The sequence below is a fragment of the Myotis myotis genome, unplaced genomic scaffold, assembly GCF_014108235.1.
Source record: "Myotis myotis isolate mMyoMyo1 unplaced genomic scaffold, mMyoMyo1.p scaffold_m19_p_8, whole genome shotgun sequence".
Classification (NCBI taxonomy): domain Eukaryota; kingdom Metazoa; phylum Chordata; class Mammalia; order Chiroptera; family Vespertilionidae; genus Myotis; species Myotis myotis.
In genome coordinates, this window is record NW_023416390.1 from 21,466,059 (window position 1) to 21,488,367 (window position 22,309).

A 22,309-nucleotide genomic window follows, 5' to 3' on the forward strand; every position below is an offset into this window, starting at 1 on the left:
GACTTCGCCTGAGCAGCAGCTGCAGGGTGGTGGCAGGCAGGCTCTGCACCAGGAGGCCCAGGGGGAGGAGGAACCCCTTAGGAAGACGATGGGCCAAAGCCTGGAGCTGGCGACTGGGAGGATTCTCCAGGCGGCCAGCCCACTGTGAACCGGTCGGATAAACTCAGGTCTCCTGGGTGATGTGAGGTGGGGGGCCAGGCAAGAGCCAAGGGCCAGGTGAAGTCAGGGGTTAGACCAGGACAACGTCTACCTCCCATTGCAGAAGGGGCCAGATTGGAAGAAAGAAGCAGAGACCCAAGCTCTGCCTCCCAATGCGGCCACCTCAGGATCTTCCCTCCCAACTTCTGGAAGGAATAATCTGTATTCTGAGGCGGGGAGGATGTGTCAGGCTGAGTGGGACAGGAGTTTTGGAAGATCAGTCCCGGAGGGAAAACGCTAGCTTCCTGAGCCCCGAAAAGAGCCAAGATCACAGCCGGAGGCATGTGAGTGGAAACTTCTTAACGGCAGGGCTTTCCGAACGCCAGCAACAGTGGCTGAGGTGAGGAAGACGTGCCCCCCACCCCCTGGCCCCCGCTTCCTTTCAAAGAAGACCATATACCTCTGCCCAAGGCAGACCGTCTGAGAAATGGAGCCGTCTGCCCCAGCAGGAGACAGGAGGGGCAAGGTGGACTGAGGGTGGGGCATGCTGGGCTCGAGGGTTTAGAATTCTTAGAATTCTAAGAATTCTGGCTGTGCCGTCCTTCTAGAAAAGCCCTCTCCCTCCCGCCTCACCTTTTAACACCATGCTCATCCAGCCCCAGAAATCCTCCCTGCACCCCTAGTCAGAAGTCACGGACCCCTGCTCTGGGCTCTGAGAACTTTACTTATGCGCCTGCTTTGGGCACCTCTGACTGATGGGCACCGTACCCAGGTCTGGTCAGGAGGCAGGGATGTGGGCTCCCAACCAGAGGCCTTGGGTCTGAGTCCTATTTCTGCTACTGCTGAGCTGCAGGACTGTGAGCAAGCTACTCCACCGCTCTGTGCCTCAGTTTCCTCTTCTGGAAAGTGGGAGCGATAATAGTACTTACCTCATAGGATTGCTGTGAAGATTAAATAAAATAGCCACAGGACACATTTAGCCAAGTGCCTGGCCATAGGAAGCATGCTCTACCTAGCGATTGCTGCTGCTGGGTTTTAACCTTGGGGGAGCGACCCCGCCTGGTTCACCTCCATACCCCCATCCCTTCCAGCACAGTTCTGGGTGGTGGGCTTGAGCTCAGCCTGGGGATTATAGCTGCCCACGGATGTGGCACTTGGGGGATGCTCTCTCAAGGTGCCCTGAGGAGCTGGTTTCCCAGGGACAGCATCTGGATGTTATTTCTGCCTGTCCACACCCTGAGCAGATACGAGAGGCCTCACCCATGCTGGTCCAGGCCTGGATTCTCACCCCCCCCCCCATGCTCCTCCTCCCCACTTACCTGTCAGCGCTGAGGATGGGGCTGCTGGTGGAGAGGGGGCTAGGGGAGACAAAGGAGCCGCCCAGGGTCCCGTTCCTCAGGGGTGTGTCGTGGCCATAGGCCTGGGCAGCTGGGGCGCTAAAGCTCTTGGGCTCAGGGTCCTGAGATCGGGGCCCAGCCACTGCCGTCCGCACCACCGACTCGACGTAGCTCCGGGGCTCTGGAAGCAGCAAGGAGACACAGACTGAGCACAGATCCATAGGGTGCCATGTGGACCCCATCCAAACTGCCAGGGCGCCCACCTCTCCAGAGTCCAGCCTTGGGGATAGCCAAGCACACAAAGGGCACTTCTGGGGCTCCTGCCAGCCCATGCCCAGCCCTCTTCCGCATCTTGGAGAAGCTGTGGGAGCCCCACAGAACCTTTCCATGGCCTCGCTCAGACCTCCCAGGAAAGGGACCCCAGCTCTGCCTCCCAATGCGGCCACTTCAGACTCTTCCCTCCCAGAGCCAGCATGTCCATCCACAGCTGGCATCCCTCTCAGCTGCTTCTTTTCTTTCACGACTCTGTCCCCAGCCCCCAGGCCCTTCTAGGTACTCCAGGCACCATTGGAGTCTGGGCTCTCTGTGGACCTAGAGCTCCAGCCGGCCTTGCCCCTATCGGACAGCACCAGGGCTTACATGGGCTTCACCCCACACCCAGGATCCCGAGACGGGCTTGCTGTCCTAGCAGCAGGCCTGCGCCGGTGAGTCACGCCCAGCCCCTTCATGCCAAGCACACCCAGCCTCCTGCCTGACACACTTCACATTCCTCCCGAGGCTGACACCATCATCCCCGCGTGGTGTTCAGAATATCCTAAGAGGAAGGGGGTGGAGGGACAAGGCCCAGAAAGGTCATCTCACAGATGAGGACCCTGAGGCCTGGAGAGTGAAATGTCGGGAGGCCTGGCCAGGGCTCATCCAACTCCTCCCTCTGAGGCCAGCCCCAAACTAACTCGATATTAAGCAGGGAGAAGCAGCAGGACGCCCTGGGCTTCTCCAGGGACCTGATGAAGGATGGATGACATCCTCCACCTCCAAACCTGGCACGGGGTCCCATCTCCCTCAGGAGGGATGTGACTGAGCACAGACCCACCCTCTGCCCACAGTGCTGGCATCTGCTGAAACTAGCCCTGTGCATCCCGGCCGGCCAGGCCCCGGTGCCTTTGTGGCCAGGACTGTGCTGATCACTGAGTCAGAACAGCCCTTCCCTTGGCCCAAAGAAAACACTACTTTGGAAGGAGCCTAATGACCACGGCGTTAGGGGCTCCTGGGCGTGGCTTCTGAAGTGACCTCAAGATCTGACATTGCATCCAGGCCCAGGGTCTGGGAGCTCTGTGGGCAACTCCAGCCAGAGGCTGCCAGCAGGTCCTAGTTTTCACAGAGTTCCCTCCAACCAACAGCAGGGGCAGTGGATGGGGGTGGGGCAGGATGTCTGCAAAGGGACAGCTCGGAGCAATCTATTCCAGGTACGGGGTGCAGGGTGATGTAGCCCCAGCCACCTCGGCACTCACAGCTAAAGTCCATCTGGGCAGGAGTCAGCAAGGCATCCTCAAGACCCCACTCAACCAGCCCAGGCCACCCGCCCACTTCACAGAAGCCCCAGGCCACATCCATTCCCAAGGCATTGGTGCTGTGCCATCTGTGCCCAAGGCCCTACTGGAACCAGGAGATGCCACTGAGATCTTCTGACCCCAGGGCAGGCGCACTTTCTTATAAAGGACCTGGTAGTAAATATGTTAGGCTTGGTGGTCGGACAGCCTCTGACACAACTACTCAATTCACTATTGCAGAGTGAGAGCAGCTGTGGCAACAGCACATAAACCAATGAGCGTGTTTGAGTTGCAATAAAACTGTCTTACAAAAATAGATGGTAGACCAGATTTGACCAAGTTTGCTTACCTCTGGTCTAACCCATCTCCTCAGCCCAGAGAGGTGTAGCGATTTGTCCCAGAACACAGCCAATTAGTGGTTGTGGATACTAGCACCATGGCCTCCTGATCTCATTGGTGGCTCAGGGTGGCCTAGAGAGGGGCCACAGTCTCATGGGGGCACCCAGAACTGGCTGCTACCCAGAACTCCAACCCATTACCCAGAGAAGGGTCAACGCCACAGGGCTATTAATAATGATAAAAATAGTCCTGGCTGGTGTTTCTCAGTGGTTAGAGCACTGGCCCACACACTGAAGGGTCACGGGTTCGATTTTGGGTCAACAGCATGTACCTGGGTTGCATGTTCAATCCCCACTGGGGCACATGCACGAGGCAACCAATCAATGTGTCTCTCTTACATTGATGTTTCTCTCTCTCTCTCTCTCTCTCTCTCCCCCTCCTCCCTTCGTCCCTTCCACTCTCTCTAAAAATTATTGAAGAAATATCCTCCAGAGAGGATTAACAAAATAATAATAATAATAATAATAATAATAATAGCAAACAATATATGAAGAAAGTAGGATTTGGGGAATGTAAGTATCTTGCCCAAGTCATACAGAGGCAAGTGGGAACCAGGTGGTCTGGGGAACCAGGTGGTCTGGCCCAGAGCCTGCTCTCTGGCCCACTGCACATATGGCCAGCTGAAAATTGGGGAGTTGATAATTTCAGTGTATCTTTAGCCTTGGAGGCTGGCTCTGTGTCCTGGGGTAACCCAGCTTGGCAGAAGGGGGGCTCACACCCTCCCCACCATTCCTCACTGCCTGAGGTCACTCTTTCTGAAAATTCCTCCTGAACCCTTCCAGGCTCCCAGCCTCACCAGGGTCCCCACAGCACTCGGCACACTTCTCTCCCACCCAGAGACGGCCGGAGGACCCATCCGCCCCCTTGTGCAGTGCCTGACACCTAGTAGGCCCTAGATACGTCTCTGTCCCACAAACTAGCAGATGCATGGTCTCTACCTTCCAGCCCTACCCAGACGAAAGTGCGTCATAACTAAGATCTAAGAGGCACACATTCATTTTTCTCATTCCCTGGAAGTCTTGTTGACCGCAAAGCTCAAGCTAAAACCCACATGACCTCTGAAGCGTGTGCTCTTCTCCCGCCAGCAATGCCCCCCGGGTCCATGTAGACCTCGGTGAAGTCCCTTTGCTCAATCTCCGCTCCTCAGGAACCCAGAGCAAGTGGGATTTGAGGAAGTTATTTGATTTTCTGAGTCCATCTCAAGAACTATTCAAAACCAACCTTTTAGGCCAAAAACTCAGTTTTTCCAAGTTTTCAGACGCAGATTTCTATACTGAAAATTCCTCCTTTTCCTGTCTATTCCTGCCCCACCCCACCTCAGTACCATGTACAACTTGTGGGCTCCCATTTTTCTAGTCCACTGCCTTAACCACTCAGCCATGACTACTGCATGGGCTCACTTGTTGTATGGGTGACCTGGGAGAGGCTGCTGAACCTTTCTGGGTCTCCGTTTCCTCATCTGTAACATGGGAATGAGAATACGCACCTGCCCAGCCAGGATCAAGTGATAGGAGTTCCTTCTAATTCTTTCTTGGTGACTCCAATTAGCTGTTTACACTCTGAACCACCATTGCTAGCCTGTGCCCCTGCCGGGCCTGAAGCCCCAACTGGGCCTGCGCCTGCATCCCTCCACCCTCTCTCCTGCTGCTTCCCTTCTCTCCTCCAATCCTGGGGCAGCTGCACCCAGAGGCAACAGGGTTGGGCAGCAGGGGGGAGAGGTGGGGCCAGGGAGGGTGCTTCATGTAGAACATTCCAGGAGACCAAACCCATTCCAAGTGGCTGTTGGCGGCTGAGAGCAGCTGGAGACCCAAGAGGGACTTGGCCCTACCAGGCTGAGGGACTGTCGCCTCTTTGCCCACACCCTAAAGTGCATTCTCTGCCTCCCAGGAGAGGCTCTTTGCCTGGACAGGAGGCGCCTGTCCACTCCAAGTAAATGAAGACTTGTGGGTGGGGGAGAGGGAGGAAGTAAAGAGACCCCCAAGTCCCAATCCAGAAGCTCAAAAGTCAGAATTTCAGACCTTTTTGATTGGGCCACATGCTACTCCTCTGAGCTCCCATTACACCCCAGCCCTACCCCACTCAGCATCCCACCTGATGCTGAAATCTCACCTGTCTTTATACCCTCAGTGCCTCGGACAGGACCTGGCACATAGTAAGTGCTCAATAAGTCTGCATCCCACAGCCCTGCCCCAAAATCCCAGGTGCCACAGAACACCCAGCACCAAGGATCTCAGAGCAGGAAGAATCCCAGGAGGGGACATTTCTAGACCCATGTGTCTTCCTTTATGCAAAACCAGTGCCCTCTAATCCTCTGGAGGAGCCGAACCTAACCTGAACGCCCCCTTTCCTTTCCTCCCTGTGTCACTGAGAATATATTTCCTCCCTGTGTCATTGAGTATATACTCTGGATGTTGGCCTCATGTCTTCATTGCTAAAGGCTTTCTTCCTCTCCTTTCTTCATGAAAGAGTACCCAGTCCCCATGCCCAGTAAAGTCACTGTTTATGTTCAGAGGTTGTGCCCATGGCAACCACATGGAAAGGGACATCATCCACATGCTGATCCAATGTAGGATCCCAGCTGTACCTGACTGATGTGTGGGCCTAGACAAGTCATCTAACATCCCCAAATGTCATCTCCTCACCTGTAAAATGGGGTTCCTAGCACCTTCTCCTCAGTGTTTCTGTGATTATCAAACAAGATGTGAAGTGACCCTACACAGCCTTGTCCCTGCCTGCTGAACCCCACTCTACACCAGTCCCCCTGGTATCCCCTAATTCCAGCCTGCAGCTCCCCCTTGCTCTCAGCCTCACTGACTTTGTAGTTCCTACAAAAAACATGCTGTTGACTCCCACCCCAGGGCCTTTGCACATGCCCTTTGCCTCTACGTGGAATGCTCTCCTTCCAGCCCAGTTCCACCAAGTTAATGTCACTCACTCTCACATCTCACTTCTTCAGCCAAGATCAGGGTCTTTGCTGTAAGGTCACATAAAACTTCATCCCTTCCCTTTCAGAGCACTGACCTCGATATGTAATTCTGAGTGATCATTTCATTCTGGCTCCTGTTCATGCATATGCTCCATGAGGATTAGGAACCACTATATCCCCGAAGCCTGGCACAGGGCCTGTCCCACAGTAAGCACACAAAATATGTATTGACTAACTGAATCAATGAATGGCAGGATAAATTAATAGGAGCATTTAGCATGGTGCCTTGAATGGAGCAGAGTCCCCTGAAGTCTTTCTTTCCCCTGGCTGAGTAATTCTGCCTCTGACCACTTTTCTCACAGGCATTTTTTTTTTCCCATCAAAGTGTCAGCAGGGAAAGCAGAGTTTCAGAGGGTCAGCAAGGAATGTGCTTTCGTCTGACCGGGAGGCAGTACATGAGTCAGGAAAAATGAAACTGGCTGCCCACAGCCTAGCTCCCTGCCCGACCCACCCGACTCCTCAGGCCATGGCAGCAATTCCAACCCCCACGCTGCACTCCCAGGGCGCCGTGCCTGGATGCAGGAGGAGGGCTTTGAAATGGCCACTTGACTAGGAGACAGGAGATATTTCCACTCTCAGCCCCACTGCCTCCTAACTGTGGCCTGGGGTAGATGCCCCCACCGTCCCCACAAGCAACACCTCAGCTCCACAGCTGTGAAATGATGGGTGTGGCAGAGCTGATCCCTAAGAACCTTCCCCTCCTAACTCTGTGGCTTAAGGACAGATGGAAGCAGGGGAGGGGGGACTGGAGGCCTTGTAGGTGAGAGTCATGCATGTAGACAATGGGCAGGTCTCAGCTCGGTATTTTAGATACTCACTCCTCTGAAATGTCATCCCAAAGTGGAAAAGAGCCAGGGCCTGTCAGCCTGCGGGATAGTCCCCCTCAAACCTTCCCACGGGAGAGGGCTTGAGGGCCCACCAGTCTGTTGGAGTCAGCAACCACGAGGAGAGCGTGGGTGGGCATCTGAAAGGCACGGCCGCTGGCTCCGGGGCCAAGCTTACTCTACACTCCTGTCCCGGCTTCCCTGCCTGTCGGGAACCAGCAGCCAGGAGCAAGCTGCAGCTCACCCCACTCTGGGATCGGTTGCTGGGGTGCCTTGTTCTGAAACCTCCAGGCAGCCTGGCGTGGCTGCCCAAACTCCGGCTGAAAGTGGGCAAAACTTTATGGAATCTCCAGCCATCTTGCCTGGGGGATGACAGATTCAGAGCAGCACAGCGCATGCCCGCTTTGGGGGTAGAGTATCAAGGCGGTAAGTGCAAAGGAAAGCAGAAGTGGGTTCAAGAAAACTAGGCCACAGGGACCTAGGGTCCCAGTGGTAAGTCAGAACATCTAACATGTCAACCTGGAAGGTGCTTCTACACTCATATAAGCCCCCCTGGTGGAGATGGCCTGACCATACCAGGTGCCACCAAACCATACCCAGGCCACCCAGGCTAGGACCCCCCTGTGTTTCACCTGCTGCTGAGTCATCATTTGAACTCTGTTCCTAATAACGTAAAGGCTTTCAACCAGACTGCATCCCCTTTCTGCTTCCCCATGTACAATGTGGAGTTCATCTAAATTAGGGTTAGGTGGAAACACAGACACGCTAACGCCTTGAAACCGCCAACATTATGCGTACGGTATCCAGATGCACAGGGGTGGGTCCATAGCTTTTCTGAAATCCCCAAAGGCATCAAAATCCCAGAGAAATAGACCTCCTACAATTTGTATTGATAAGAAACCAGGCAAGAGCTTCAAGAGGTCAACTCATGGCTCTAAGACAGTGGTTCCAAGGGGTGACTGTCCCCTTAGGGGACACTTGCAATGTTGGAGACATTTTAATTATCATGAGTAGGTGGGTGCTACTGGCACCAGGCAGAGGCAGGGATGATTCTAAACATCCCACAATGCACAGGGCAGCCCCACAACTGAGAATCATCCGGCCCCCAATGTCAGTAGTGCGAAGGTTGAAACCCCTGTTCCAAGCTCTGCATGCGGAGTACACCCAGGAAATGGAATAATGAGCCCCTGCCCTGTGTGAGTCTCCTCGCCCTCCAAAGGGGCTTGCTGTATCCCAGGAGGCTGGCAGAAATGCCACTGGGGTGGCAGTGACAGGGAGTGTTTTGTCAGCAAGGCACCTGGGCACTGGCCGCGCCTGAACCTGAGCCACGAGCTCCTCAGTCAGGGCTCAGGCAGTTTCGGGGGGACAGCTCATCACCAGGGAGTAGGGACCAGGAGGCTATTTGCCTGGTCCCTTGAGACGTGGTCAGCAAAGGGCTGCCCCCAACCAGCCAGCCAGCTCTGTGTGAAAAGCCATTCCCAGACCCGGACAGCGGGAAGCAGCACACAGCAAGCCAGCACTTACCTCCTGACGGCTCCATCACCTCCTGCCCCCCATCCTCCTCTGGGGAAGATGAGAAGAGAGGTGGGAGGAAAGAGAGGCAGGCGATGAAGAGGAGAGGGAGAGCAAAAGGGAGAGAAAGATCAATTAACAGAGCTTACTTCTTGAGAGAGAATTAGCTGAGAAAAGGGAGGTGGGAAAGCAGAGGTGAGGCTAGGGCAGCGGTGGCTCTCCACAGAAGTGCCCCGAGGGGAGGGGTGAGGTCCACCCTGACAGGACCCGGGTTCCAGGGTACCTGGGCATGGTGGCAAGGTGCTCGGGGCACACAGTGTAAAGAGGGCCTGGCTCCCAGGAGCTGCAGGCCCGGCCCCCATGGCTCTAAGTCCAAGCCACCCCTGTCACAGCCGCTGCCCAGGGCTCTCTCAGGCTGGGTCTCAAGCAAGGGTGTCCTGGCCTGGTGAGAGGCCGCCCCACCTCCTCTTCTCCTGTGACTGTGTCCCTGGCCATGCAGAACCTCCTGAGTGGGAGGCTGTGCCAGGCTGTGTATCTGTGGGTCACACACACATGCCATTGCGCTCCTACCTGGCAGGATCAGTCTTCTGGTGACTAAAGAAAAGAAGCCACGTTGGCCCCAGAGTCCCAGCCCAGCCCTAACACCCGAGTCTAGAGAGCAAGTTCTGGACTCAGCGTGCTGGAAATGGCCACTGAGGGCCCAGGGCCCCCACTTTCTCCTTCCCCCACAGGAAGGAGAGGAGCAGGGAGATGTGACGAGGAAGTGGGAGGTGTGAGCCTGGTATGAGTGTGTGTGGGCATGTCTGCATGTGTGTGCACATGTGTATGTGTACACGAGTGTCTGAACACCGGGGCACGGGTCAGCCTGGCTTCTGGCAGAGAGCTGACCAACTCCAAGGAAACCGAGGCCAGGCCTCAAATCCCCAAGTCAGAGGGCGTTGGGAGTGGTGCTGACCCCACAAGTCAATGGGCAGGAAGGCTGCAAAGGGATCCCCCCCCCTCAATCATGGCCTCAGCATGGGCACAACCCAAGCTGCCAACTTGTTTCCAGGAAGGTCTGGATAACCCACCACCTCTGGGCCCTGCCCAGGACCACAGGGGCCCTCCGAGTCCCCACTCCTCCTTCTGGCCTCCCCACCATCTCCCTTCCAGCCACAGCCACTCACCGCCCTTGGGATGCAACAGGATATCTGCTGGGTTGTGGGGTTTCAGGCCCAGAGCAGACAGGGGTGTCTTGGCCAGACCTGGAGGGGAGCGCACTGTGCGGGGAAAGAAGAGGGGAGGCATGGGGAGTGAGTCGGGAGGTGTAGGGGAGGGGGCGGGAGGGAGGGTACCCATTGGTGAGGGCTTATTGGGGAGGAATGGGCCACAGGAGCGGGAACAGAGGAACCAGTCCCAGCCCAGGAGCGCACTGCTGCGGCTCCACTGACCTTCCCTGTCTGGGTGTTTCTCTGCAGTTTGAAGGTGAACTGAGTCGGGATATGGTGTCCTTGTCCTGGCCTTGCCTCTCTACCTTGAGAAAATCCTTCCTTTCCCTAGGCCCTTAGTTTCTTCACTATAGTCCCTTTACATGCCATGGTTTAACATACATGCAGGTTTCTTTGGCTATCTCTGATTTTTCCCATATGTTATTCCCTCTTCCTCCTCCTCTTCCCCCACAAATAGTCTTTCTAAGCCAGGCACTTAGATGGATTTAGAGAACAAAAGAAAATGGAGCATCCAGAGGGCACATCCTGTCATGGACAGATGGAGGAGAAGGGGTCAGTGGAACCATGCCAACCCTGAGAGCCCAGGCCAGTGGCAGTCAAAGGTCTTTGACTCGCAACCAAGCATGTCCTTTGCACACTCCAGGCAGAATTTCTCAGCATGGGGCCCTCTATTCCCCAAAACCTCAGTGTTGTAGAAGAGGGAGAAGCCCAATCTCCACAATCCTCGGGCCAGAGCACCAACTCCCTGCACTAACCTCAGGTCCCTCCCAAGCCACATGTCCAGGTCAGAAGTGTCACATAACACACAAGGTCAGAAAGGGCTGCCAGGCTTTGTCCCACCAGCCAAGGAAGAGGCCAGACTCTAAGCTGATCTACAGAGAGATTGTTACACCCAGTCACGAGATTTTTCAATGGTGGCTGCCATGTATCCTAACACATCTCCAAAGAGAAGCAAAAAAAAAAAGAGCTCTGTTTCTGCTATCCCGGTCATCAGGAGCCTGCAGAAAACATGAGCTCTGAGGACACGCAGCCACACAGATCCGCCAGCCGAGGCGGCCTACCCTGCACCCACAGCCTCAACAGACTAGCTGTGGCCCTCAGCTGTCCCTCAAAGCAGCTCTGGGACTCTCTCTGGCCCCATCTACCTTCCCCAAAAGACAGTGAGACCTACAGGAAATCAACAAAAAATACAATCTCTGGGCAAGTAACCTACATAACTTCTGTGTGTTGGCAGGTGTGTAGGTACGTGTCTGTGAAAATAACGAGACACCACAGGGCTCCAGTGGGCAGCCCACTCCTGCCCTCCACCTCACTTTGTCCTCAGATGCCAAAAAGATAAATACAGCAGAGGGGACAGCTGTGTACAAACACACAGCCGGGCATTGGGAAGGTCTAGGTGTGGTGACTGTTGGTCCCGCCCTCTCCCTTTACACACATACACAGAAGTGTCTTGCCATAGACCCTTATCAGCACATATTAATGTTTGTCACACAATGGATTTCAATGCCCAGCTTCAGAGGCCACGAAGAACCATGAAGGCTCTCCAGGCCCATAGTATAGGAGGTTTCTCTCGTTTCCCCTCAGCATCTCCAGCTCCCTACTTGTTCATGTCCCCAGTCTGCAGGACCTGGCCCTTCTCTGAGGCGGACAAGTGGGTGGCCCTAAAGCCAGGCAAAGCTTTTGCTTCAGGGAAAATTCCTTGCATTTCTCCGCCTCTGCCCTCTCTCCCAGCCCTGTGCATGGATGAAACCTCTAACTTACTCTCCCCTACCCCTCCAGGGCACCCAGGACTGACCAAGGGGAGAAAGAGAAAAACTGGGAGCGTGAACAAGTGTAAAACCCAACCCAAGCTCAGCCCACAGGGCTTCCGTCCCAAACAGGAGGATGGCCAAGATCTTGGCTATTCGGACCGATAGGGAATTAGAGTAGGTGTGAAGGTGAAGGGTAAGGCCAGGGAGAGACTCCACGGAATCATAAAAGGCCACAGAGCTGCCTCTTGAGTAGATTGCCCAGGGCTTGTACTGTCCAATAGGGTTGCCATGAGCCACATGGGGCTACGGAGAACTTGCAATGTGACCAGTCTGAACCGAGAGCTGTAACACACAGATTTCATAGATTTGGTGTGAAACAGGAGCACAAAATATCTCAATATTTACCATTCCATGTTGAAATGATAATATTTTAGATCACTGGGGTTAAATAAAATCTATTATTAAAATTCATTTCACTGGTTTCTTTTTATATTTTTTAGAGATTGAAAAATACCTCATTACTATTTTTATAGTGATTTATCTGTTGAGATGATAATATTTTGGATATTTGGGGTTAAATAAAAAGATCATTAAATTTAATTTCTCCAGTTTCTCGGTATGTTTTTTAAATGTGGCTACTTGAAATGTTTAAATAACAAATGTGGCTCGTGTTATATTTCCTTTGGACAGCATTGCTCTAGGGAGAGCCATGGCCTCCAGTCATGACGTCAGCCTCCCGCATGCCCCAGATAGCAGGCGACACAAGTTCTACTGGAGCAAGGGCCTGGTTCTGGTGTCAGCCACCAGGAGAACACAGGGCCCACCCAGCTCTCCTCCTCACACCCCTCCCCTCTCATGGGGCAAATGCATAGATAGCTTGGGCCCAGCCTAGCCAACCCGATCCCAGAGCAACACCAGTCCCCCCTCCTCTGCCAACCCAGGCCTCTCCCGGGAACCCTGGAGCCTTCACAGCCCAGTGTTGTTCCTTCTCTGCTTCCCCACAAAGCGCTTCTCCAAGCTCCTCTGCACGGTCTCTTCCCCCGTAAAAAGGAGCACTGTCCCACTCCTGTGCGCATCCAGCCTTCTCTTCGGGTGGAAACCCCTCTGACCTTTGGGGATTTGCCTCTTTGGTGAGTGCATCGGGGGGTGCAGACTAAATGTTCCCGCCTTAAGGCCAAGGATGGGAGAGATGGGACTCAGTAAGCCTGAGCATGCGGGGCCTTTCTTTCCTTGACAGACACTGAATGACGCACACAGAAATGTGCATTAGAAGCAAGAAGGTTAAGGGTTATCTTGCTTGTCACAAAGAGTCACTTTAGAGTACAGGATGTTTTGTATGGAGGACGCAAAGTCTCAACGTCTAGAAAAACTCCACACCCAGGAGCCCAGGGGCCCCGATGTCAGTCAGTGGGACCCTAATTACGTCGCTGCTGTCTCTGTAGATGTGGGGGTGTGGACCACAGAAAAGAAGGGAAATGGGGGTGGAAGGTGAAGTGAAATGAGCCACAGGGTGATTAAGGACAGACTGTGCCTCTGCTCAACTTTGCCAGCACCCCCCACCCCAAACCTGGGGTGCTTACACAAGCAGGGGCTGAGAGGGGCCTGAGGGGACCCAAGGAAGACAGGCTTAGTGGGGAGCTCTTACCCCCACTGGGCGGTGGACTGGATGGAGCGGTTCCCTCCATCTCCTCGAAGGCCTCTTTGTAGCTGTGCAAGTGGGGCTGCAGGAGAAAAACAAGGGGAGGAAAGGGGGTACATTAGTGGCCATAACCTTGAGAAGGAGGTATTTCCCAGTTAACCAGGCCATAAAGCCCCTCGCCAACCTGACCCTCCACCCCTACCAGGTGAACAGAGATCAAAGGCAGATGCTGCCCAAATTCATGGCCCCTACAACTCCTTGTAGCCAAGAGAACAGAAAGTGGTTATTTTGCCAGGCCGTTTGTAAGGCACAGGCGGACTTCAGGAGCACCTGCTTTGGTAATATTTCAAACAGGGCCGAAGTGAAGGGCTGGGGGCAGGGGACACGGGTCCTAGCAGAAGGCAGGAGAGAAAAGATGTCCAAAAGCCATTCATGTCCAGAATGACTCAGCCTGGATTCTATCGGACACGGACTACTCGCATCAGAACCTTCCAGAGTGCACGTTTAGAATGCAGGTTCCCCATCCCAGAGTTAACACGCCGGAACCTCTGGAGGTGGATTCGGGAATCTACATTTTAACTAACTCCTGGTGATCATTATGCACATTGAAGTTTAAGACCCAATGCCTCAAACCACTGAAATGTCTCAGCAATGCAAAGGTTTGGGCATTGAAGTTAGATCTCCAGGGAAAATCCTATACCTAGAAAGGGCTCAAAAACACTTTGTCAGACTCTATGATCTGCTTTGAAGTTTACAGACTGTGGTCGCTGTGTCACACCCCCATTCTTACCAACTGCTCAGGGAACTCTTTAGGAGTCAAGAAGGGAACTCAATCTCAATGTTAATGGAAGACGCGAGGACATAAAAGCTATTTAGGGAAGGAAATGAGCTCCAGGTTCCACATGCTGAAGCCTTGGGTGAGGATGCGGAAAGGAAAACAATTACTAGGTTATTGACAGGTCCGTGCTGCCCAGTGGACCATCATGTTGCTGGGGCATTCAGATGGGCTCTGCTACCTTCTGTGGCCCTAGCATGTGGTCTAAGGACTCACCTCTTTGGGCCGCCCTCCAGGATTGAGAGCAATTGTGAGAGCCAGCTCCGGGGATACACACTGGACTGGGGAGCGCACCCCAGGACTCCGGGGGGATGAGGGTTCTGGAGACTGGTTTTCATACTGTCCATCGCTGGCTGCCCGCCTCCGGAGAGGGGCTGGGGGCTCTGCAGGCTGCTTCTCCCGAGCCTGCACCCCTGGGAGGAACGGCAGGGCAGAGAGGGCCATGAGCATATTGTACAAGAAAGGATCGATGGGGCCTGATTCCCCCAGAGGAGACAGTGCACACTCAGGGGCCATGCTGGAGCTGGGCCTGCCTCCCTCTGCACCTCCCCCTGCCTCCCTCTGCCCACACCCTGGGTTTTTCTGCAGGGCGGGAGACCTGCTTAAGTTGGGCTGGCCTTCACCAGGAATCTACTCCGCACAGGGTTGGGGCCCAGAACACAAAAGACTGATACAAGAAACAGATGTCAACTCCTTCCAAGGCCTGGAGGCAGAGGGCCAGAGCTTCCAGGCAAATGAGGGAAGGTGGAGGGAGGAGAGACAGTCTCCAAGGCGACTGATCAACCAACAAGCAACATCAGGCCCATGGGGAAGAACTTTTGGAAAGAGTGCATAATGCATCATCTTGCAAATGGTGCTCCCAAGAAGGAACAAAGAAATGACTAAGTCTTGTTATAAAGTCTCCAGCCCAAACTGGCCCCTGGAATATTGCTGACCTTCTCCGGGGTTCCCCAACTTCATCCAGTGCACTTCTGAAACCTCTTACCAACTTCCCTTATGCCCGTCCTTGGCTACCCACCCCTTTCTTGCCCCCAAAATGGTCCAGGGTCCTACCCTGCCCCTCCCAGCAGAACAGCCTGCAGAGCTGGAGTCATGAGCTCCATCTGCTTTTCTGTTCTTCCTTCCATTCCTCGGGCCTGGGGATGTTGTTAACCCCACCCTCCTTCCTTCCCACTCTCTCTTCCCACAGTTGGGCTGTGGCACGGAACACATTGCCTCACCGAGCTGGCTTCAGAATCCTAGAAAACTTACCCCCACCACGCACCCCCTCCCCCCCGGGTCCCAGAGAGCAAGACCCAGGCTCCTAGTCCTGATCAGCTTGTGCCAGCTCTCAGCCCTGCCCTCACCCCCACCCAAGAGCAGGGAGGTGCTGGGACTTACCAAAGGTCACATGGGACTGAGACCCTGGCCACACCAACCCCATGCCAGCACACCTGGGAACCCTGTCCCATGGCACACATGCACTCACACATACACGTACGCACACATACATGTACACGCACCACACACATGCATACACTGCTGGCCCCTAGGAATGTGCTGGTGCAGCCAAGCAGCAATCGGATCATCTACCACCCAGAGTGGGGTCTGCACACCACGGGCAGCCTCCCAGCTCCCGTCTGGCACTGCCGCTGAGGCTGCCATGAGAAGCACATGCTGGGAAGCCTTCCTACTTGCCATGAATAGCAGGCTGCCTGCTCCCAACTCCAGGGACAGGAGCACATACACACACACACACACACACACACACACACACACACACACACTCCGACACACACACTCATACTTGCCCATAGTTAGGGGCCACGTCTGGAGAGCCGCCGGACTGGCACACACACTTACAAATGCAGAAGGTACCCGGTGGTGTTTTGAGTCTCCACATGGAGCTATTTATCGTTAGGGGGCAGCCTACCTGCCATCTCAACTAAGAGAAAAGAGCCCAAATGGGGACTGTAATCTGGACTCACAAACTGTTTTATTTAAAGAAAACAAGCTCCTCGCCTTGAAGTGCCCTGACTTTCAGAATAGAAACTTGGGGATCACATCATCCTAACCAGGGTCCAGATGAAAGATGGGGTGTTAGGCCCTCAGCCCTCAGAGCAGCCACCTGCACCCCCCACCATGCCTGCGGGCGCCCCTACCCTCGGCTGCACTTCTCTCTCTCCCTCAGAGCCCCCTTCCCCTCAGCCTTCCTGGGCGCTTGGTTCAGTACTACTGCTGGTTTCATTCCTGGCAAAAACATTAGAGAGAAACAGACATAGCCATTGATTTTCTAATAATAATTGTGACAAAGGAGGCCCATTTGGAAAAGGCTCTTGGGGTTTGGAACTAAGTTCAGCCCCAAGGTTAACAGAAATGCATTAGGGCTGGTTTCAGTTCCGGCTGGCCCAGCCCCGCAGCCTCTTCCTGGCAGATCCCTGTGCCTTGGTGAGGAGTGGCCCGTTTCCCTGTGTAGGATCTGATGTCTGCCCTTGAAAGTGGGTCTGTTGGAGGCACTGAATTTCCCAGAAGAACAAAGAACCTTCGCCCCGGTGTGCCCGCGACAACCTCCATGTTCAGGTGGTTGCAATGCCTGGAGGGAGGCTGGGCTGCTGGAGGGGCTTACCAACTGTGGAGGGCAGAGACCCTCACAGAAGGCTATTGGACACCTGAGAGCCATCTCCCCTCTTCCCGGCCCCTCTCCAGTGCCCCCAGAGCAGCACATGGGAGCGTGGTCTGTCCAGAGGCAGAGGGACAACCAGAATGACCTCCAAAGAGCGAGGGCGCTGCAGGGGAGCCTCCCTCTACAGGAGGGGAAGACCCCGCATTCCACTCCCACGGGACAGCCCCTCCCCCGCAGAGCGCCCCACAGCACCAGTGCCCAGCCAGGGCCTCTCACATTCTTTGAACACAGTGTCTCACTGTTGTCCCCCTTGGCAGGCCCAGATCTGCCCCTCAGTGCCCGGAGAGCCATGTTCCCTCTCTCTTGTCTTTCCCTATGGGAGGGGAGATGAAGCTGGGCGGAGGGGAGAGAAGAGAGCCCCATTGTTCCCCAGCCAAGCTGGGCCGTCTGGCCACAGGCTGACAGCCAGTGTCAGAGAGAGAACAGCCCTCCCTCACGTCCTGGAGACTGACCGATAATAATAATAGGCCTGCTCCCCCACCCTCAACCCCAGGCCTTTCTGTCTCTAGGGCCCTCTCTCTCTCAGGGCCACCATGCCTATGTGCTCCACTCTCTACATGCACACAGGCACCACACACATACACGTATACACACACATGTGTGCACACATAGCCTTCGCCCAACAGGAACAGCAGGAGGTCAGGGTCACCCTCAGAACCTCTCGTCAGCCCCTTCCTACAGTAATCAAGTGTTCTTTAGGATAATGATGGGCCACACTCAGAGCCCTTTGTAGCCCTCTCAGGGCTCACACACCGTGGGCACTGGGCCTTCCCCACCGCCTGCAGGACAGGGGTCCCTTCAGCCCAGGGCCTCCACACGAGCCACCAGACCTGAAGAGCAGGGCGCCGGAACAGCCCCATTTCCCAGGGGTCCTCACTCCGCTCCCCAGATGGTGTTGAGCTTGGGAGCAGCTGGCTGCAAGGCTCCCCCCTAAAGCGGGCTAGACCTGTGACACTAAATCCGCCTCATCTAGCACACACACAATCATACTCTCACACACACTCATACACACACACAAACACACTCACACACTCACACTCATACACACACTCACACACACACTCTCTCATACACACACACATACACACACATACACACACTCACACACACACACTCACACACTCATACACACACGCACACACAAACATGCACTGCAATTCTGGGGCTGTAGTTCTAAAACCATCAATACACACCCTCTGGTAGGGTCCAGTCCTGACCACCCCTGGTCCCACAGACAAATATCCCCAGTGTCAGGCTTCACCACAGGCCTTCCCTTCAAGCCCATCCTGGCCGCTTCCACCCCACAGACCCAGCTCTTCCTTCCAGCCTTCCGATTTCCAGAAGACTGGATTCCTCAGCTCCAGGTGGCGGGACAGGTGTCCGATGGCATGCCGGGGCTCCGGAAGTGAGGGGATCCGGGAGGCCACCTGCTGGGCCAGGGCACCAGAAAGCCACACGGCGATCACACTAGCAGCCCCAGGGCAAGCCATGCCAGCTCCCCCCAGGACAGGCCCACCACCCCAGAACGGCCCCAAACCCCAGGCCCAGCTGAACCCTGCACTCCCCACCACTGGGCCGAGAAAAAGGAGGAGGGAGAGAAGAGGAGGCAGACAGGGGCATTCTGCTAGAGCCATCTCCCCATTTTCCATGGACTGGGAGAAGGCAGGTCCAGGAAATACCAGATATTGCCATTGGGAGTCAACTGTGCCCACCTCCCCCTAATAAGCCTTTTCCCGGAACTAGTCAAAGTCATGGCATCTTCTCCTGGGCTCAGGCCTGCAGCTCCAAGGAGCAGGGAAAGAATAAGGTGACTCGGTCCCCAGGTCTAAAAGGCTATAGGTCCATTAGTCAAGAGACCAAGGTATACACAGTGAACTCTCAAACAGAGCAATCTGGCCCTTGATGAAGGGCCCCCATGCTGGGAAGTACCACAGCAGGGCAGTGATCCCTCCATTTTTCACATGGGGAAACTGAGCTCTGAGCAATGAAGAGACTTGCCCAGGGTCACAGAGGTGGTCACGTCATACCCAGGGCCACACCCAGGGCTTTTGACTTGGCCGTGGGTATCAGAGATTTGGAATGAGGTCACAGCGGTGCTCTGTCCCCAGGGAGTGCTATACTCAGGAGTGGACAGAGCAGCAGGAGCTGGGCACCACTCTTTGTCTCCTGCTGAGGCCCCAGACCTGGCGCTGAGCTCCCTCACTGCAAAGGCCTGCGTGTCCACAGGGAGCCTGAGAGTTAGTCTCCTTAGCCCAGACCCTGTTCCTAGCAGGTAAGGCCAAGGCTGGAAGCATCAGGCCTGTGTCCATGCAGAAGTGGGAGCACTCACTCATGCAGAAGGAGGGAGGAGGGAGGAGGGACAGGTGGGCAAAGAGAGAGAAGGGGGCAGTGAGAAAAGGAGAGAGAAGGGGGCAGTGAGCAAAGGAGCAAGAAGGGGGCAGTGAGCAAAGGAGAGAGGGTCAAAGAGAATAGGAAACAGATGGAAAGAAGAGAACAGAAGAAGGAGAAGAAGAAAAGTGAAGAGGAAATGGAAAAATAAGGAGGAAGAAAGAGGCAAAAGTATGGAAGAAATAGTCCATGAAGGAGGAGGGGAAGAGAGAAACTGAGAGCTAGATGAGGGCCATGGAGTTATAAAGGGGAGAGGAGAGGAACCAACCAGAGAGGGAGGAGGATCGGAGCCGGTGGAGAGGAGGGTGCCGGTAGCTGACACTTAGCCCAAGACCCTGCAATCTGGCGTTATACGCTGCCCACACCACCCCGGGGGAGCCGGCAGGGATGGGAGGCAAGCAGGAAGGGAAGGGATGACACCAGGCAAGGAAGGCACCACACCCATGGCACAGGGGACAGATGGACATGGGACAACGAAGAACGCAAGGAACGAGGCATTAAACAAGACAAAACAAAACAAAAACAAAGAGAAAATCAAATTAGTTGGTATTCTGGTCACACTCTGGAGGGAAGGGGGGAAGAGGTCAGATAAGAAGAGAGGATGGATCTAGGATCTTACTTCTCCAAAGAGCAGACAGACCTCCTGCTATTCGGCAGGTCACCATGTCCCTCTAATTTCTAACCCCAGCCTGGGCCCAGAAGATTTCAGTCCTGTTGCCCCACATGCCACCTGCCTCTCACAGTCAGCATGGCCCCACCTTGGGTCCTCTCTCCTCTCATGGGCACCTGACTCTTCCTGGATTCAGCTGTGACCATGCCAGGCTGAGTCCAAGGGTCCTACTCCCTGGCATCCCAGCTTCCCTCAGCTCTTTGTTCTTCCATCACACCTACCACAGAAATCCTGCTCTCTGGGATTTTCTACTCCTGCCCAAAGCTGCTGGGCGTCGCTGCAAAGTCCTTAAAGTGAGCCTGCCTGGATGCACTATGAGGATCTGCTATGTCATCCCTTCATTCACCCTAGCTGACTCCCAAGCCACCTTTACACTCATGGCCTCCCAGTGACCACTATCACTGGCTTCCAGGGACCCACACCCTTTCAGCTTTCCTCCACACGTCACAAGCTGCTCCACAGCAGTTTCTCTGCTGGTTCCTCCTACGTCCCTAACTGCTGAATGTGTGAGACGCCAGACGCACTCCTGGGACCTCTCCTCTACCTGTGCTCGCGCCCTAGGTGACGGCATGCAGCGGCATGCTTTACATGATAGCCACACAATGTTACCCTCACATTTCTAAGCTCGATCCTCCCCCTGAGACTCCTAACTTATATGTCCCACCATCTTGGATGTTTTGTGGGCATCTCAAATCTAACATGGCAAAAGTCACACTTACGATATCCCCTCTAAGCCAGCTCTTCCTATATCGGTACCCATCTCAATAAAGAACAACTCCATCCTCTAGTTGCTAAGATCAAAAACCTTGACTTTCCTATATCTATATCTATATCTATATCTATATCTATATCTATCCTTTATTATTTCATGAAGAGGCATCTCACCTCCTGATTTCTTGCTCTTACATCCCATTGCCGGTTTACCTATAAGTTTTAATGACTCCACCTCAAAAATATGCCTACCATCTTGATCCAAATCAGCAGCCTCCTAACTGGTCTTCTTCCTTCCATGCAGGCCACACTGTTCCTTTTAGAACAAGTCAGATGAAATCACTCTTCTGCCCAAATCCTTCCTAAGGCTCCTCACAACAAAATGAGCAAAAGCCAAAGTTTATATGATCACCTACAAGGCCCATGTAAGCTGGCCCTCATTCCCATGACCTCTCTGACTTCGTGTCCCACTACACTCCCCATAGCAGGTACACTCCTTTGCACTTGGTGTTCACCTGGCACGTTCCCTCACCACCCAGAAAAGCCATCCCTAACCATCCTATAAAAAGTGCAACCACCCACGCACCCTCAACCCCTCACTGGCACTTTGCTGCTTTATCTCCACAGCATTTATCACCCATCTGATATGTTGTATATGTCTTTGCTTATTTGTTTATTGTCCAACTCCACCATGAAGGCAAAGATTTTTCTTTGTTTACCACCATTTTTCCAGAGCCTAGAATAGCATGTAGCACAGATTAGGGGTTCATATTGGATGAATAATCGAATGGAGGGTTCTCAATTCAAGCTCCCAGAGCTCCCTATGTCTGTATCTATCCCTCATTATTTCATAAAGAGGTGCCTCACCTCCTAGATGAGCCTAAATTATCCACCTAGACTCCTAAGCCTATCTCCTTTTACTTTCTTAGAGACCTTATTCAATCAATTTCTTTCTCTCTCATCTGTTTTTTTTCTCCCTCTAACCTCCATATTCTCTCTTCTATATGTACAAAAAGTTCTGAATATCTTGCTACCCTCTTTAGCTACCATCTTCTCTCCTTTTATCACAAAACCACTCAGAAGAGTAGTTAACATGCTGTCTACACTCCCTCCCCACTCACTCAGTCCCTCAGTCTGGCTTCTATCACCATCACCCTACTGAAAATATGCCTTTGAAAATCACTGAGGCCACCTAATTGGCAAGCCCAGTGCATTTTTCTCAGTCCTCCTTCTCATGACCTCTCTACAGTGACATTACTGCCCTTCCCCCAGCTCCTCCTCCTGGAAACCCTTTACTATCCTGACTTCTGTGATGACCCACAGTCTGCATCTCTTCTCACCAGCATGAACATTCATTCTCAGTCCACTGTATGGCCTCCATTTCCATCATGGTTGTTTTACCCTACGTTCTTTTCTCTGCATGCCCAGTGACATAGAGACATCATCCATGCCCAAAGATTTACATTTCACCTTTGTGAGGATGGCTCCAAATCTATAGCTCTTTCAGACTCCAATTCTGTATATTCAATTGCCTTTCATACATCTCTACCTACAGGCTCCACCATCACCTCAAATTCAGCATGTCTAACCCTGAAGTCTTCATCTTACACTAAACTTGCTCTTTCTCCTAACTCCTGGATTGGAACTAGATAGTTAATGGAACTATCTTTCTATTTCTATTCATGGAACTGCAGAATCA

At 53.8% G+C, this 22,309-nt stretch overlaps 1 protein-coding gene across 20 annotated transcripts in view; it reads right to left on the minus strand.

The window, feature by feature from the left end:
- Nucleotides 1-22,309, minus strand: part of TNS1 (tensin 1) — a 222,503-nt gene that overhangs the window by 19,202 nt on the left and 180,992 nt on the right. For 10 of the 20 annotated variants that reach the window (XM_036319688.1, XM_036319699.1, XM_036319706.1 and 7 more), the window contains 7 exons: nucleotides 19,498-19,584; nucleotides 14,396-14,592; nucleotides 13,351-13,426; nucleotides 9,913-10,005; nucleotides 9,209-9,340; nucleotides 8,759-8,797; nucleotides 1,458-1,656 (listed from right to left, as the gene is read on the minus strand). In XM_036319688.1, coding sequence (XP_036175581.1) covers nucleotides 1,458-1,656; nucleotides 8,759-8,797; nucleotides 9,209-9,340; nucleotides 9,913-10,005; nucleotides 13,351-13,426; nucleotides 14,396-14,592; nucleotides 19,498-19,584 — 823 coding nt within the window. The remainder of the gene's footprint in view (nucleotides 1-1,457; nucleotides 1,657-8,758; nucleotides 8,798-9,208; nucleotides 9,341-9,912; nucleotides 10,006-13,350; nucleotides 13,427-14,395; nucleotides 14,593-19,497; nucleotides 19,585-22,309) is intronic. The other 10 variants (XM_036319697.1, XM_036319694.1, XM_036319690.1 and 7 more) reach the window with 9 other exon arrangements.